Source organism: Spermophilus citellus (assembly GCF_964194105.1).
Source record: "Spermophilus citellus genome assembly, chromosome: 5".
In the NCBI taxonomy this organism is placed as follows: Eukaryota; Metazoa; Chordata; class Mammalia; order Rodentia; family Sciuridae; genus Spermophilus; species Spermophilus citellus.
The window spans coordinates 98,307,644-98,326,653 of record NC_138186.1 but is presented as its reverse complement, the minus strand read 5'-3'; the positions used below and the strand labels follow the sequence as shown (position 1 = coordinate 98,326,653).

Genomic DNA, 19,010 nt, shown 5'->3' with positions numbered 1-19,010 from the left:
CCAACTTATCCCAAGTAGGGATTCCTTAAAAAGTTGAAATGGACTGTGTTGTCCTGCTTTGCTGCTTTCGATTCTTTCTTCCCTACAGGATAAACCACAATTCTGTTTCCATTCTGCCTCTCCCTCCTTGCCTCTGTTCCCATCTCCCTACATTCCTACCACACTAGATTCTCTATTTCTAGGACACAGAAGCAAGCAATAAATAGTTTTTAAACATGCACTATTTTGTTCTGCAGTTAAACCTAACTGTATATATCTCTGCACCTCTAATGTACATAATTCCATATTGCAGGACAGGAATCAAACCTAATTTATGATGTTTGACTTCACACATTTCAGGGTCAGAGACCAAAGTTAATTTAACACCCATGATAGGAAAAAGAGTTTACATAATCATGAATTTGCATTTGGTTTATGCGTTACAAAACAAGAATATGTTTTGATTTGATAAAATATGTTTTCACTGAAAACAAACAAGCAAACAAAAAAGTTTATCTGGGGAAAAGCAGGAATCCTTCTCCATCAGAGAAGCACATTCTTAAACCAAGAAAGAAAGCAACATTCTGAAAACAGGTCATTCATGTGTTTCTCAGCATCTCCTGAACATGTTCGTGCACTCCTCTCCATGCACAAATCCACGCTGACTCCCTGCTGATGTGACAGACTGGTTTTATGCCGCCAGAGAGATGGATTAATGATCTCAGCAAAAAAGCTGGCATGTTCAAGAGATTTAATTTTTTTTTTATATAACAGTTTTAGCCAAAGCCGTTCTAGGGTTGAACGGAAGCAGAGTTTCCCAGGAGGGCAAACTTCTTGACTAATGGCCAATCTCTAACAGCACGGAAGGCAAAGCCTGGTGTTTGTGTCATGGCCTGGTGGGTGGTGTGTGTGGGTGGAAGAGGCACCAGAATCAAATAGTGACTCGGGAAATCAGTCTCACCAGCCATGCCCTTGCAGCCCCTCGGAGCAGCACCGTCAGGAGGCTGAAGACGGAATCAATGGTTGAGCCAGGGAAGACCTGCCCCATTGAAGGTCACTGGAAAGCAGGCTGTTGCATCGTAGATGTAGACAAAATGCCTTATTTTACAAGACTCGTTTTGTTTTTGTTTTGCCTGATGGTTCTTGTGGAGAGCAGAAAGCCCAGGAGGAAGAGATGGACAGGACAGCTGGAAATGCCCAAGCCAAGGTAAGGTCAGGAGGGAGGGGAAGGAGGCCACTCTGCAGTAGCAGCTGTGGCACAGGGAGGAGGGCTGGGGGACACATCCTTAAATGTCCTATTGGAAGCCTTTCCCAGCCAGAATAAAAGCACAAATACTGTGTCGCACAGCAAGAAGGAAGCTGGACTAGATTGAGCCTTGCGTTCAGATGCCTCTGTTCAGCCACAGCATTTTGAATTAAGGCAGATAGGCGTAGATGATGGGTAAAAATCTCTTTACCCTTCTTAGATTGTGCTGCTTTGTTTCTCAGGATTATGTCCAGTAGGAACCATAGAGGCCTGCTAAACAATTATAATCAAATATTTTGGCATGAGGGAAAAAATATATTTATATATCCTGAACTCCTAGGAAAAAAATGTAGGGCTGGGGTTGTGGCTCAGTGATAGAGCATTTGCCTAGCATGTGTGAGGCACTGGGCTCAATTCTCAGCACCACATATAAATAAATAAAACAGGTCCATCAACAACTAAAAAACATTTTTAAAAAATTATATGTATAATATTTGAAATGATGCCTACAGTGTATATTTACTTACAGATTATATGCATGTACTTTTATACATATGTACATTAAATTAAGATTTGATTGCTTCCTTATTTTTAGGAAAAATACAAATAAGAGTTATAATCTCTATCTCTGGCACCCCGTAGAGACTGCTTTTCTAGGAGACATAAATATTCTGTAAGGCCTATTTGTACTCAGCCTGAAAGCAAACAGATCAAATCTTCCAGAAGGAGAGGAAAGAGGCCCACCCTGGAGGGCTTATCCTGGTTTCGTGGCTAGAATCATAGGCTTGGAAGGACCTTGGAGGTCACGTGGTCCAGCCACTTCCCCAAGCTCTAATTTTAAGCCATGTGAACAGGTGATGTGTGAAGAGGAGGTTCTGGGGTCAAAGGGGATTGGGAAATCCTGGTGTAGGTCATTTTAAATAGATGTCTTTGCAGCAGAACTTCTAAAAACTTCATTATGCAAATAGACATTGTGAAACTTGAAGGGGGGGGGTAAGTGTTGCAGTATTTCTTAGAAACAACAACAACTGTCTTGTGGAATTCCTGTCCCATAGAACATGCATTAGGAAATTGCCCACAGGGGCTCATTTTACAGGAGCATAAACAGTGACTCAGGAGCATGAATAAGTTACACAGTGTGCTGGTGGCTCCAAGGACTAGAACATAGGTTCCCAGTGCACTAAGACTGGAGGAAAAGTATCATCTGAAATTGTCTATCCTGAGAATGGTACTGGGGTTCAGCAGGAGCCCTGGGATTCTCAGGGACCTCAGCTGCAGCATCTCTATCACTTCTCAGAAGACCCAAGAGTCTCATTTCCAGGCACCTGCATGGAGGGAGGTCAGCTTGAATCTGATTCTTAGGGGCAGGACATTTTCTTGAATTCATCCCAGGAAGTGTTAAAAGTGGGAAGAGATGAACATACATATTCAAAGAACATAAAATAATTCTTGATCCAAAGCTGGGGAAAAGGATACCGAACACAGTTCTGGGCATTTCTGAATCTACCTGGGAATGCACATGGTCAGAAAATTACATAGCTGTATCTCCCTGTGACAACTTTCAGTCAGGCCTCTGACACTTAAGTTTCCAAAATTACTGTAATTATGGACACAGAGGAGGTACACTCTACTAGTCAAATGACCAACTCTTTCTGTTTAGTCTTACATTACTTCTTAGAAGTCCTGATCACACACTAACATGCATACCCAGTCATACACACCCATCACACACCACACACAAGGTTTCATAGTCACACACACAGTGTACATGGTCACAGTCACATGCCCCACAGATGTCCTGCACCCATAGTCACTCCCATGTAACACATGGTCACACTCACACACACTGTCAAGACCTCTTGTATCCTGTCAGCCTTCTGGGCATTACCCTGGCCAAGATGCTCATGCAAATCAACTATTCCACTTAGCAGTGGCTGTCTCGATGACTGCTTTCAGTTTCCTGATCCTTCATGTCCCTACTTATTGAGTCACTGCAGCTCCCTGAGTGCTTGCTCTCAGCTGTTGTTTTGTTCTATTCTTCCTGCTTCCTCTCCATGTTATCCCCACTACTGCACAAATTGGCCTCGTGACCACATGCTGGCTTTCCTTCTCCCTTGAGAGCTGAAAATATAAACCAAGCTCTGGACCGTGGGAGTCTTTGTCCTCTCTGGTCTCAGAGCCTGGAGTCCTCTTCATGTTTTATGTTCCCATCTACTGCCTCCTTGGGACACCTGCCTTCTCTTGGTTTTCATCATGTTCTGTTTTGCTGGACCAGTAAACACATTCACCCTCTGGCCACCCAGGGACCGTGACCCATTGCTAAGAGTCTGGGGAAAGAAAAGGAGTTAAAATGTTAAGGGAGCCAGGTTGAGACCGGGTTCTGTCACTCTCTGGCCATGTGGCTGTGTTTCCTAATCTTCCTGCTCAGTTTCTCCTGTTGAAGAGGAGATATGAGAAAGGGGTGAGGTGTGTCTAAACCCACAGCCAGGGCCTGCACAGAGAAGGGGTGCCATGTGCCAGGGCATGGTTATCATGATAACTACTGTTGCCAAACAGACCACAACAACATGACCCAGCCCTGCTTCCAAAGGCATGGTGATCACATTTTCTTCTACTCTCACCTCCCCCTACAAGGCTGGGTTTGAGTCCTGTGGAGGTCTGGCTGACCTGCTGTGGTTCTGAGGGCTAAGGCTGCCTGTAGTGAGTGCGGTCATATCTGTGAGAGGATGAATGGAGCCCCCTGCTCGGGCAAAGAGCCCAAGGCTAGGATCTTGGTGACTTGAGTTATCAAACAACTGGTCCCTTACAAAAATTTTGAGCCCTTAATGGTGGTGGGATTTAAATCTCCTTTCTCTCATTGGGGTAGTGGCATTCTGGGACTTCCGGTTCCTTAATCCTTCTCTAAATAGACGTGGAGACTGTGTTGACAAGAGGGATTTGCTCCTGTGAGGCAGAGGGGCAGTGAGCCGGCTGCACTCACAATTTAATGTCTATGATCTGCTAAGCCCCTGGCTGAGCTCTTCATCCGCCTTCCCTCGTGCCTTTGCTGGGGTTTATGGTCACGGCCCTTCACACTGTCACTGCCCAGAGAACCAGGCCTAGTCCCACTTGACTCCTGGAGGCCAGGCTTGGGGAAGAGATGAGTGAGTGAGGAAGTTCCTGGCCATGACCACACACACCCTCCAAGTCGCACATCCAGCTCTAGGGGATGAAGTTCAATTGAAATTTCCCTCCAGGTGTGTGTGGCTACAGTGAGTCTTTCTACAAGCAAATCTGATTGTGGCCTCTTCCTCTATCTGCTCAACACCTTTGGTTGCTTTTTTATTGCCTTTGGATAAAGACAGACTTCTTCATGTAACGTCCAAAGTTCCACCTGGCCCCTGTGTGTCCCTGCAGCCATACTGTCTCTCAGTTCTTTCTGATCATCATCCACTCATCCTCCAACAGAGGTCACTTCACACTTAATAAGTCCCACATCAAGCTGGATGTGTTGTTTGTCTTTTCTTCCTTTCTTCCTCCCTCCCTCCCTCCCTCCCCTCTCCTCCTCCCTCCTCCTCTCCTCCCCCTTCCCTCCTCCCTCCCTCCTCCCCTCCTCCCCCTCCTCCCCCTTTCCTCCCCCTTTCCTCCTCCCCTCCTCCCCCTCCTCCCCCTCCTCCCCCTTTCCTCCTCCCCTCCTCCCCCTCCTCCCCCTTTCCTCCTCCCCTCCTCCCCCTCCTCCCCCTTTCCTCCTCCCCTCCTCCCCCTCCTCCCCATTTCCTCCTCCCCTCCTCCCCCTCCTCCCCCTTTCCTCCTCCCCTCCTCCCCCTCTTCCCCCTTTCCTCCTCCCCTCCTCCCCTTCCCTCTTCCCCTCCTCCCCTCCTCCCCCTTCCCTCCTCCCCCTCCTCTCCTTCCCTCTTCTCCCTCCCCTCTTTTCCTTTCTACCAGGGATTGAACCCACAGGAGCTTAACCACTGAGCCATATTACCAGCCCTTTATTGTTAATTTTAAAAAATTTGAGACAGGGTTTCACTAAGTTGCTTAGGGCCTCACCAAGTTGCGAGGCTACCTTTGAACTTGCAATCCTCTGGCCTCAGCCTCCTAAACTGTTGGGATTACACACTTGCGCTGGATGTGTGGTCTAAATGCCTCTAGGACATTCAACTGCAGGTGTTCAGTTAGGTAGTTGTCAGATGTAAAGGGCTAGAGCAGAGAGATGACGATTACTTAGTAACCATCAGCATATTGATGACAATATAAACCACTGGCATAGGTAACCCTGATGAAATGAGTGCAGGGAGAGAAGAAAAGGTGGCTAGGACAGGGTCTTGAGGACCCTGGATGGGCTGAGAAGGAGGGGAGGCAGCAATGGAGACTGAGAGAGCATGTCCTACTGCTTTGTCCTAAAAGACAAAGTTTTTAATGGAGCCAGGTTCTGCCTGTTCTAGCAGGGGTACTGCAAGACCTGCGGGTGGACGTGAGTTGGGAGAGAAGTGCTGGTGAGTGAGGAGGTGACAGCAGTGTTGGAGCTCATCTTTGGGAAATGAGTGTTTCTTGTAGGAGGGAATCAGTTTTTGTGGGGCCTTTTTTGTTTGTTTGTTTGTTTGTTTTGGGTAGAATCCTTAGGATGGTGAAACTGTTCTGTATGATGCTGTCGTGGTGGCTGCATGTCCTTATGGGTCTGTCCATGTTCACTGACATCCGTCACCAAGAGTGAACCCTAATGTAAGCACAAATGAGAAATATGCCAGTGCAGGTTCATCAGTAGTCACAAATGCACCACTGTGGTGGGGGAGGTACACCTGGGAGGGCAGGAGGTAGGTAGGAATCAGCCATGCTGTGAACCTAAGACTGCTTGAAAGGTTAGGTCTTCAAACATTGTTTTTAAAAAGGAAAGAGTCGAAGAAGAATATAACACCTATATTGCTATCACTGTCAATAAATTTTGCATGAAGTATGAGTTAGAGGAGAACAGGGGGTATAGACAGTTTTTCTGCCTACAGTGCAGGAAAGGTTCAAGAGGGGAGACTCTGGAATCCAGATTGAATGCTGACAGGAGTGCATAGGGAAAGAGGGAGAAGCTGAGGAGCTGGGGGGTTGAGGGCAGAACTCAAAGGGCTCTGTGGGGAGGAGGGTCAGGCATGTCTGCTGAGCCCCCAGGTCCTTCAGAACCGCCATTGCTGAAGAACGTGAAAACAGGCAGGGTTCAAGGGGTAGAGGGTGAGTGCATTAGAAACTAGATGAAACTGAATGAGCTGGGTGAGGAGGCTCTGCTCACAGCTAGACTGTTCCAGGGCACCACCCATGCTGTTCTCTCTTCCTTCAGATCTTCTCAAGCTCCCCATCTCCCTCCCTCACTCCTTCCTGGTCTCACACTTCTCTGCCACCTTCTAATGAGCTCTCTACCCCAACCCATCTCTCTGCTTGTCATTTTTTATGGCACTTGGCCCTTCCTGGAGTTACTTTATTTATCTGTCCACTTGTTCAATTGTCATGTCTCCCACTAGGTTATAAGCCCTGTGAGGACAGGGTATATGCCCTCCCCATGACTGGAACAGAGATGGGCCGAACAGTAGTGCATTGGAACATGTTGAGCAAATGAACTGGAGACCGGGAATCTAGGAACTGTGCCACCAGAGTGTGGAAGGGCAGTCTATATGTATGTCGACATTTGGGAGGGACAGAATGAAGAGAAACAGGTGGTGCCAGAACCCTCACCGGAAGTGGGGGAATGACTGGGAGGTCTAGGGCTGTAAAAGGGGGCCAGGCGGTTCCCAGAGTGGGGCTTACAGTGGAATCTGTTTGGGGCCCGGGCAACCCAACCTCAACCAATTAGTGCAGAACTAACAAAGGGTTTTTGCATGTTGAGGAAATGTTATATATCTGCACTATTCAGATTAGTAGCCACTAGCACATATATATGGCTCGTATAACTGAGAAACTGAATATTAATTTAATTTTAATTAAAATTTAAACAGTCACATGTGACTAGTGGCTACTTTATTGATCAGCACAGCTTTGATTTCCCTTTGAATCACACCATCTGAGGCAGAGCTGGTAGAGAATGAATTAAGAATTTCACAGGGAGAGGTCTCAAAGATCCCAAGAGGGGAAACATGCTGCCTTCCTCTTATAGTTTAAATTGGAAACACGCACATTTGTTTCAAAAGCAAATAAGGTGTAATGACATGGAGAGTGAAATTGGGGTATGTACAAATGAACACTCGAAACCTCTTCGTTTATTTCTGAAAATCTTCTATATGCTGCATGTAGCAGAATCACAGTCCCTGAGAGGCAATCAAGTTCTTTCCGCATGTGAATTAGTTTTCTCACCTTTTTACACCTAAATCATCAGCATGAACAGGAGCTCTAGGCAGTTCCCTGGACTCTTTCACAGATATTGGATTCAAGTGTGTCCTAGGGGTTCTTAAACATGGCTGTACCTTGGAATCACCAGGGGTTTCGAAACCTCTCAGTGCTGTGACCAAACCCATTAAATCCAAATCTCTAGGCTTGGGATTGGGTAGGCTTCAGTAGTTTGACAACCTCCCCAGGTGATTATTGTTAGTAGCAAGGTTTGAAAATCACTGGTCTAACCAACAAGACACAAAGCCAGATAGAGCTTATTGTAGCAAGGGATTGCACGATCTAAAAATGCTTAGTTTAGAGCAGTGCTCTTCAGCCTTGGCTCTCTGGGGATTAGCCGGGGAACTTTAAAAAATGCTGATGCTCAGGTCCCACTCAGAGATATGGATTTGATTAGTCTGGGTTGTGGCCAGAGCACCAGGATTTTTGAAAGCTCCAAGAATGACCCTAATATGTGGTTAGGCCTGAGAACCATCTGGATAATTTTGACCAAATAGGCTAAAATGAAACTGGTTAAAATTCCTTCTAGAAGCCATTGTCCTGTCATGCTGATCCCATTTATTGAATACCCACTGTGTACCAGGCATTGTGCTTAGTATGATAGACACAGAGCTGAACTCAGACCCAACCCTTTTAGAAGGTTAAGTGAGACACATGTAAAATAATTCAGGTGTTAGGCACAAGCCAGTGAGCCTGTAGGAAGAGCAGACGAGATGCTGTGGATTGGGTTGGCTGTGTGTTTCCCCTCTTCCCTTCTTTTCCTCTTTCCCCTCCCGCCCTCCTCTTCTTTTCTTCATTCTTTTTTTTCTATCCTTTTCTTTCTCTTTTTCTTTTCCTCATTTGGTGATAACCTTGTCAGTAGACAATTGCTGTAGAGTGTATTGGATTTGACTGCTTTGGGATTGTGTGTGGTTGAGGTGAAGACCAGGGTCTAGAAAGAACCAGGGCCTGCAGTGCTGGGTGGCAGCTCTGGCTGTCACCATCTTGCTGGGTGTTCAGAGCAACTCAATCCACTCTTGGCCCTGACTTGCTGACTTCGCCTGTCTGTCCTGGGATGGAGGCCCCCCAGGGCCTCTGCAAACCTGCCACTGGGACTGATGGAAGAAGCATCAGGTCTGGCTGGATAAAAACATTATTTTATTTTATATTTGTTTTAGCTGTGGATGGACCTTGATTTTAATCATTGATTTATATGCGGTGCTGAGATTCGAGCCCAGGGCCTCCCACATGCTAGCTCTGCCACTGAGCCACAACCCCAGCCCCAAAAACCATTATTTTAAAACTTTGACCACATTTTCCTCAGAAGCATATTAATCACAAAACCAATACTATAATAACATATGAGAAATTAAAAAAAAAAATAAAATAAAAAGCATCCCCCAACACTCAAACCCACTATTTTCATTCAATCAAAACTTTCGGCAAGACATTTAGGAGCCTTGTGCCAGGTAGAATGCTGCTCTGCCCAGGAGGTCATCCACCTTAGGAAGGCCTGGTCCTCAGGGTGGTCTTCCTGTGAGGGTTCTAGGTGGTGGTGGTGGGGTCTTTCAGCCCTCCCTCTCCCTGGCTGAGAAGAACAAGGCAGGATGGAGAAAAGTTGCCTACATACAGATAGATCCTGTTTTCTGGTTTTTCTTTGCAGTAACTCTTACAAAAAGAACCTTGACATGACCAAAATCGGAACAGGAAAACCTCGGCAGCTTCTCAGAGTGGATGACCATGACTTCAGCATGAGGCCAGCCTTTGGAGGTAGGACCATGTCCTCCCCTCACTGCTGGGTAGGGCCTTGTCCCCAGGGCCACTGCACATGCTGCCCCTTCTGATTCTCTCAGCCACAGTCCCTCCTGGGGGCAGGTGATTTTCCCCCTCACAGTCAGAGAAGCCCAACCCAGCTTGTGGAATCACTCTTCCTTGAGAGAGCGGGCAGGAAGTGGTGGAGCTGTTGAGTGAAGTAGAAGTGGGTGACTCAGCTGTTTACCTTCACAAAGGAGACAAGCTGCTGCTGCCAGCTTTCTTTTGCTAAAAAAAAAAAAAAAAACCAGCAGGCAGGGAGGATCTGGATACAAAACAGTTCCTCTGCTTGGCCGCTCTGGCTAGCTGGAGGTTTCTGAGCAATCTAACACTTTATAAAGACCCCTCAACACACCTGCCCCCAAAGGAGTGATGCTGCTTTTGAGGTCAGGGAGGGGAGGCAACACTGGTGACTCCTCAGGAACTAAAGAAATGCCACAGGAGACCCTGCATCCTAGTTTGGGCTGCCATAACAAATTAGCACAGGCTGGATACCTTTGAAACAATAGAAAAATTCCTTCTCCCAGTTCCGGAGGCTGGAAGTTCAAGATCAAAGCACTGACATTCTGGGTCTGATGAGGGAGGGCCCACTTTCTGGTTCATAGACAGCGTTTTCTCACTTCACATTAGGAAAGGGGTGGGGGACGTTTCTGAGGTCTCTTTTATAAGGTCACAAATCCCATACGTGAAAGGGCCCCACCCTCAAGGCCCGATCACCTCCCGGAGGTCTCACCTCCCCATGCCACCACCTTTGGGGTTAGGATTTCAATGTATGCATTTTGTGGGGACATACACAGTCAGATATAGCAGCTGCCTGCTGTCTGGCCAGGTAGGGAAGAGGGTAAGCAAAGTGGGTTGCATGGGATCCTTGGGTCGACTCCCTACTTGTCCATGAGGGGAAACTGAAGCCCAGAGCGTTTCAGCAGATTAGCTACGGCAGATACAGACCCAGGCAGGCTGCTTTCCTTTTGCCTTTCTCTCTGCCCTTGATCCTTTCTCAGGACTCATGGTTCTCTGGGGGCAGTAGGAAGGAGTAGGATGACCTTTAGGCAGGTCACCAACCCTTTCTGAGCCTCTGTTTGCTTGTTTATAAAATGGGGACAGTAATCCCTAAGAATGGGGCTGTTGTCCAGATTAAGCAAGATAATGTATGTAAAGACCCTGACACATATTCGTTCTTGTCCCCTCAGAAAACCCAGCTGTCAGACCTTCCTCTTGTGTGACTGTTAAGGGATTAAGAAATTAATTTATCCCAGAGGCCTTTACATTTTAAAAGGCACTAAATTCCCTGAGTTCTGGCACCTGCTAAACAGATGGAGAAGAGTAGGCGGCAGATTACAGTCCTGTGATTCCTCGTTCCCACTGGTAACCTCATTTACCCTCTCAGGTCAAGAGGACACCACCAGATTTCTGGTAGTTCAGATTTCCTCGGGGCTCACCATGGGCAATTCTGCCAAGGAATTTTATAATAAATTCCTTTTACTGTATGACCAGCTTTAAAATGGTTGTTTCTGCTCCAAGGAATCTAAGTGAGATATCCCTATAAACTGGAAGCACCACCTTGCTTTTCTAGAACAGTGCTGGTTAAAAGTTCAGAGGGTTAGCAAGGTGGCTAGGAGCAACCACAGCAAGAATGTAAATGATAGCTAACTCTGTTATAGAGAGCATCGGTGCCAGGCATCACTTCAACCAAGGTACTTATATAATGTAACTCTCCACCCCAAGCACTGGGATCAAACGCAGGTTCTCATACATTCAAGACAAGCCCTCTACTAAAGAGTTGTGTCCCCAGCCCATATATGATCTTCCCCTCCCCATATATAGTTTTAATGTAATCCTCTCATAAACTCTTTGAGGTAGACAATATTATAATTCCCAGGTAAGGAAACTGAGGCACAGAAAGGTGAAGTGAGTGGCCCAGGTCACACTACTGGGAAGGTTGAACCCTCCCACTTAGCCATGTCTCTTGTCTCTACTCGAATGTCCCTTGATGCAGAACTGGAATAGACAATAGACAGGGGAGGCTCTAGCCACAACACTTTTAAGGTTCCCTCCAAAAGTTTATTTTATTTTTTGGTGGTGCTGGGGGTTGAACACAGGGCTTTGTGCATGTGAGGCAAGCACTCTACCAACTGAGCTTTATCCCTAGCCCTATTTTCTTTTCTTTTTATAGTTTAATGTATTTTAATAGCAAACTTACAGAAACAGCACAGAAGACAACATTAAAAACATGTACTTGCATGTAGGACAACTCAGAAAAGTCTCGTGAATGGGTGGCATCTACTGTGATAAAAATGCTACAAACACCATTTAGTTCCTGTTAATAAAAAAATTTACTTGTTTTAAAAAATCCAAATGCTGGCATTGTCCAGAAAATTTTAACAGTTTTATTTATAATTGTTATAAAGTTGAACTACTGAAACTTGTTCACTGAAAAATTTTGACTTTCATTAATGCTCTATATCCCTGCATTTATATTAAAAATTCTCACACAGGGCTGAGGATGTAGCTAAGTAGTTAGAGTGCTTGCCTCACATGCACAAGGCCATGGGTTCAATCCCCAGCACCACAAAATAAAATAAATAAATAAATAAATAAATAATAAAATAAGAGAAAAAGAAAGAGAAAAGAAGAAAAGAAAAAAAATTTACACACAATGAAAATGAAAAACCAACCAATACCTGATTTCTGTCCCCTGTTTTTCCATTCACAATCATATACTTAGGTATCTTTTGAGCCTTTGGAAAAAAACCATCTAACTTCCGAACTACCAATAATGGGAAGAAGAGAAAAAAAATTTTTGAGAATGAAATATTCCCATCATAGTGAATTTTTAAAAATATTTATTTTTTAGTTACAGGTGGACACAATATTTTTATTTTATTTTATGTGGTGCTGAGGATCAAACCCAGTGCCTCACTCATGCCAGGCCAGCACTCCACCTCTGAGCCACAATCCCAGCTCCCATTATAGTGAATTTTTTAAAAATATTTTTTTAGTTGTAGATGGACACAATATCTTTATTTTATTTACTTATTTTTTAGTGTAATGCTGAGGATTGAACCCAGTGCCTCACCCACCCAAGGCAAGCACTCAACCACCGAGCTACAACCCCAGCCCCCATCATAGTGAATTCTTAAGCATGTTCTCCACATATGCAGTGTGCTAGTTGGATGTCTTTTGGCATAATTGTTACACTTTGGCATGGATACCACACAAGTGGTGTCTTCAAAAATGCCAACCAGATAGGCCTTGCCTGCCTTCTGCAAAGCACGAATAGCTGCACTCTGGAAGCGCAGATTTGTTTTGAAGTCCTGAGCAATTTTTCGCACAAGACGCTGAAAGGGGAGTTGCGAATCAGAAGTTCAATGGATTTCTGATAACGTCTAATTTCACGAAATGCCACAATACCAGGCCTGTAACGATGAGGTGTCTTCACCCCTCCAGTAGAAGGTGCACCCTTGGGAGCAGCTTAGCCATGGTAGAAAGACCTCCTTATTTACCTGGCTTCTTCTTTAGTAGGAGCCAGGGAGCTAGAGGTGGCGCTGGTGTTAGAAAACCACCAAAATTCTTTTAAAATCAGAAGGAAACCGAAATTTTAGGCAGAAGAAATCATTTTACTATATACTATTAACATATTCATCTTTATATCCATGCAATGTTGAAATATATGTATTTTTTATATTTTATATACTTTGCATACAGGAAGAGGTCCCTGAAGGCAAAAGTGCCCAGGGTCCTCAAAACTCCTAAGTGGACCTGCCTCATGGAGGTTCTGTGGGGCGAGTGTGCCTGGGTGTGAGTGGTATAGAAGCCCTGTGACTAAAGCATACTGGGGCACAGGGGGCTAATAGTTGGTGGCAGAACTTTGGGTTTTTCTGTAACCTCTGCTGCAAAACTGAAAGTCTTATAAAAACAGTCTCTCCTTTGGGAGAAAGCAGGAGCCAGCTCTCAGGAATGGCAGGTGAAGGACTGCCTGCCTCATTCCCAGAAAACCTGGCCCTGAGCAGAGCCATGTAACCAGCTGCAGCCCCAGTTGGGGGCTCCTTCCCCAAGCCCCGTTTGAAGAGCACATTGGACTTTCTGTGCCCTGATCACTGCATCTGCTGGGCCCATTGGTGGGGGTCCCCAGAATGGGGAGGGTCAGGACAGTCCTCTACCCCTGTCTAGGTAAGCTTCTGACCCTCAGGAAGGGTTCTGACCTGGGAGAGGGAGGCCCTTGCAGGGGAAGGAGGCTTCACCTCCCACCGAGTGCTTTAAGACTTTAAGACACATCAACTGTCAAGATTGCAGTTACCAAAGCAGAGTGGGGACATCCCTCCTTTCCTAGATGTCCAGTTGTCACTTGGATGTGAAACAGGGAGGGGAGCACACATATGGGGGCTCCATGCCACTTTTAGCCCATAAGTAAAATTTGCTGTGCTGGGAATCCTGGCTAAGCAGGTAAGACAGGAAAATCCCATAAGGTGGCCTCCTACCTGTGGCTTCAATTGGTCTTTATAACCTATAATTCCTGGGGGCATCTAGAGATGGCTTAGAGCCAAGGAATCTTCCTCCCAGGAGTCCCCATTCCACCCATGCCTCTATCTGGGTCTCTATCAGCATTGCTCAGGGTAAGGGAGCTGTGAGAAAGAAGGCTGGGCAGATAGCACATAGGTGACGCTGTGCAACTCTACAAGGTTCTGATGGGTGTGGTGGTGTATGCTTGTAATCCCAGGGGTTTGGAAGGTTTAGGCAGGAGGATTGCAAGTTTGAGGCCAGCCAGCTTCAGCAATTTAGTGAAACTGTAAGCAATTTAGTGAGACTCTGTCTTAAAACAAACAAACAAACAAAGAAACAAACAAACGGGCTGGGGACTTAGCTCAGTGACAAAGTATCTCTGGATTCAATTCTCAATATCCCCCTCCAAAAACAAACAAACAAAAAGTTTCCCTGTGACAGGCTCCTGTTTAGCAACAGAGCCCAATACCCCCTCCTCTAGCACCATGCACACCTAGCAGGGCATTTAAACCAAGATGTCCCCAGATAGCACATTGTTGTGGGTGTGTCCTCATTCCCATCCTTATTACCAAAGAGGACTTCCTTGTGGATTGATGTTTAAAAGTAATTGAGGAGAGGAAATTGTCTAAGATACCCTTGGATAACCTTTTCAGTCTGGGAAGAGAAAAGATTAAAAATCTAGCAGCTTCCTAATAATCCCAGGGATCAGTTGAAACAAAAATACCTTGTTTAAGCAACCAGCTGCCTGATGCAGTTGTGTGCCCTGGTTAGAACTTCCAGAGGCCCAGGGTTTCTCCTCCATTTGTTAGGAAAAAATTTAAAAATTAAATTTTAATTTTTACAAGTTGTAAAATATTGTGCACTTTAAATTTATGTAGTTTTGTTAGTCATAACTCAGTAGAGCTGAAAATAAATAAAATTTTGGTGAAATACATGTAACATAAAATTTACCATTTTAACTACTTTTAAGTGTACATTTGGCAATATTAAGTACCTTTATATTACTGTGTAACCATTGTCAGCATTTCCATAATGTTTTCATCTTCCCAAAATGAAACTCCAGAGCCACTAAGCAAAACTCTCTGTTCCCCGTGGCAACCATTATTCTAGTTTCTGTTCCTATGATTTTGACTATTCGAGGTACAGTTTTCAATTAACTTTTGTGACTGGTTTATTTCACTTAGCATAATGTCTTAGAAGTTCATCTGTGTTACAACATGTGACAGGATTTTCTTCCTTTTTAAAGTGGAATAATATTCTCTCGTATGTTTATACCACATTTTGTTTATCCATTCATCCATGGGTGGGCATATGGGTTGTTTTCATATTTTGGATATCACAAACAATGTTGCCAGAAATATGGGAATACAAATATCTGTTTGAGCATAAACTCTAAGGATCATGCCTGACTTGCTTACTCCTGAGTCCTATTCAGGGGAGCAGAACATTTCATCCAGGGTTAATGAAATCCTCATGTGGGAACAAATTATGAGGGTTGCTAGGAAAGAAAGTCCTGGAGCTGTGGGGGTACCATAGGGAAGGGCTGCTCTGAGGAGAGCCACTTTTGCCTGGGAAGCTCACATTATTGGAGTCCTTTTTACATTCTTTATCTGAAACCACATATTATTCTCAAGCAGCTAACAGCCTCCTGAGGAAACATTGGGGATTTAATTGTACCCATGCACCGCAAAAGCAACTAGGATGTCCCAGCTGATGGAGTCGGTGAAGTGAGGGTGTGGCCCATTCTGCCTAGAGAGAGGACCTGAAATGCCTGCATTCAGGAGGCGACACCTGTAAGGAGTGTGGAGCAGGTGTAGTGGTGAGCCCTTGAGGGCCAGGGGAAAGTGGGGAGATAATCCAGGGAGAAAGCGCTCATGGAACTGGAGCAGCTCCGCAAGGCTGTATTACTCCCAGGTGGGCATGTCTAGACCAGGAGGGAGGGCAGGGCAGGGGCACAGAGAGCTTCGAATGGCTGGGGCAGTGATGGGCAGGGGCAGCTCCAGGAAGGCTGTGCTGCCTTCTGTCTCTCAACAACACAGCCTAGACTGAGGAATGACAGTTTCAGGCTTGTGTCCTAGACAGCTCACTGGGGGCCTGCATGGAGCATGCTGGAGGGGCTGTCCCTGGAGGTCAGCTGCTTGGGTAGGTGGAGATGGGACTGGAGGGGAAACTGAGGCTGCCAAGACAGACTCTGAGGTCAGCTTTGGGCAGGTAGATTCAGTTGTCAGGGAAGACCAGGGGAACTGAAACCAGCCCTGAGCCGGGCAAGTGGGGCCCCTCTGGGCCTGTAACACCTTCCCCAGATCAACTTCTAGAACATAGAACCCTTCCTGCACCAACTTCACACAACACAGGGCAGACACGTAGGAGAAAAAGCAAGAAACATCAGCTCCCGAGCTTTCTTGAGATAACTGCAAAGCCCAGAGCTTCCAGCCCTCCTAGTGACCTGTCAGCTCTTCCTCAGGTGACTCTACTGGGAACTTGGACCCCTTTCTGATCTTGCCTCCTCCTTGCCCTTTCCCCTTTCTAGAATCAATCCACCCTTCGGCTCTGCTACTCCCTCCCCACCCAGGCCCCAGGCCCTCATCCCCTTATATACCTGTTATCCAGGCAATCTTCAGTGGCTAAACCCTCCCCAGAAAAATCTTATTCCTTAGTATTTAATTTTAAATTCATTAATAAACTAAAATTTAATTATATATTTCTTTTTAGGATACAATAATAATATGAAAGTTGAAAGTACTGACTTATAGCAACACCTTGGCCTTGATCCTCTAGTGTCACCCTGCTCCCCCCTTCTCCTGGCCATGTTCACCTTCTGGGAACATACTTTCCTTGGTGTTGCTTCCTCCAAGACTCAAGGGTTTCCATATTCTACAGGATGCAATGTAGTCGTCTCCTAGAGTCAGATCCCTGCACTGTTCTCCCCGTCTTTGCACACAGACTATGTAACCTTGGGTAATTAAGAAGCAGTAAGGCTCAGGATCTGGCTCAAGTTCACACAGCCAGTGAAAGGAAAAATTGAAATTCGCACCCAGGCAGTACAGCCCAGCGTGGGGGTTTTCATTAACACTCCTAGAAAAGACAATTGCATTCCCTTCCCCTTGAACCTGGGATGTCCTTTGAGATCAATTTAATGCATAGACTATATCAGGAGGATACTGTTGCAAAAACTCTACTATCTGTACAAAAGTCTCTTCCGCGCATGTGGCAAAAGACTAGGAGCAGCGGGGGACACTTTCTTGATGCATCTCACAGATCTTTTAGGACCTTTCTGGGAGTGAGGGTGTATACTGCTCTGTTACTTCTCAAGTTATAGTCCAGTTGCTTCCCTAGCTGGACTGCATCCAATGAGACATCTTCCTAAGTAATTTCCTAGGGTAATTTTGACACATGATTTTAAAATCTTGCTTACTACTTCAGAACCACCTCATGTAATGTGCCCTGAGTTTGTGAGTGGAGACCCCTCCCCGCAGGTCCCTGTGGTTCTCCTGGTGATTTAGTCTGTGGTCTCCTTTCTAGGAGAGAATCAACCCCTGGACTTCCAAGCCACAGGATTCTGGCCACAAAGTCCCAAATATCATTCATCTTATTGGAGATTTACATTTTGCAGGAGAACATTTCAAGCAAGACATGAAATGTAGTAAAAGTATAGGAAAATGTTTCAAGAAAGAAGGTACAGAAAGTACCCCAAGGGAGAGTTGGGTGATTTCAAAGAGGAGAGGACCACTCACTCCTTTATTCTCCAGTTTTATTAGGGCTTCTAAGGAAGGTTGTTAAAGTCCTGTCCAAGCATCACCTCAGGCTCTGTATTGACAGCCTCCATTCTATTTCTAAACCTCTATTACTCATTCCTTTATCTGTAAGTATCTAAGTGGAATACTGCTCCCCAGGAGGGGAGAAAAGCTACAGCTTATAATGATAACATAAAGCTATGCTAACAGCCTCAGGCATCCTGGGTCATCCTCACCCAGCCAAGAGGTCCTAATTGGAACTTGTTTTATAGAATTGATAGGTGGGTCTGGTCTTAATCATCTTGCTGTGCTGTTTGACAAGGATTTGTCAAAGATATTTTCACAATGGGCCCTTTTGAGTAAGCATTGCTGTAATCAATCAATCCCCTGAACCCCAGTTCAGGGAGTTTCAGAGTTTTATACCCAGCATGTAAGGGGAGGGGCTCAGAAGTTCACAGTCTGCAGAAGTTCACATAAAAACAGCTTCTTCTTTCACTGTTCTGGGCATGTTAACTCTTCAAGGACAACACCTGAGAAAGGGAGAATTTCTTCTCCCCTTTCTTTCCTCCCCCTGCCAGCTGTTCCTATAGAGTCCATTTGTAACTTATCTTAAAAATGTAGACATCTCTGTGAAGCCCCAGCTCAAGGCCAGAGGCCTTGTTTGCACATTTCTTCAAAGTACCATACTGGATACGTTTGTGAAAAACTAATAAGGGGGTGCCCAGCACCCAGAGTGCTGGTATCTTCTCGGCCAGTGGCCAAGTAAACAGGGTGACACGAAAATAGGAAGTTTATCTACAATGGACCCTTTTGCTGACAGTCCTAAAATCAGCCATGGTGAAGAGGGCTTTTCTGTGGAGAAAGGGGGTGCCACTTCATACCCTTCCCTTTGATTCTTACCTCCTGACTTGATGTTCCTCCTGTTATTAGAGGAACGGTTTATAGGGCTGAGATCAGTCAAGGGTCCTGGAATAGCTATCATGTCAGATCTTGCAAGATGAGACGGGACTGGGGATTAACTGATTTGCTGTATACTATTTTTTTTAAACCATGACCCACAGCTCATGTCTAGCTGCTACTCAACAATCTGGCCTCGTAAGGCCCACAGAGCCAACAAAGGCAAGAACATAGTGGCCCTTCTCTCTTGGGGACTATAGCCTCCTCTTCTGAGTGCTTCTTGGACTTCCTGGTTCTGCCTCCCTGTCCCCACACTGGGTGAGGTGAGCGCCTCTCTTTAGAATAAACAGTGTGGGAGTGAAGCAAGGGAGGATCTGGCCCTCTGTGGCTTCTGCGGGCATCTTCCCAGCAGATACTGCCCTGGGAGGAGGAGATTCCTTGGAACCTTCCTTGGGAGCACAGATCCCAACCTGCCACCCATGTCTTGCTCCTACTCATGTCCCTTCTTCCTCTTTGCCAAA

General features: G+C 45.7%; 1 protein-coding gene across 1 annotated transcript in view; it reads left to right on the top strand.

Moving 5' to 3' along the window:
* Nucleotides 1–862: 862 nt before the first annotated feature.
* GABRR2 (gamma-aminobutyric acid type A receptor subunit rho2) overlaps nucleotides 863–19,010 on the top strand; it is a 58,886-nt gene continuing 40,738 nt past the window's right edge. The window contains exons 1-2 of the mRNA XM_081295275.1: nucleotides 863–1,186; nucleotides 9,210–9,316. Of these exons, the coding sequence (XP_081151401.1) occupies nucleotides 999–1,186; nucleotides 9,210–9,316 (295 nt within the window). The 5' untranslated portion in view covers nucleotides 863–998. The remainder of the gene's footprint in view (nucleotides 1,187–9,209; nucleotides 9,317–19,010) is intronic.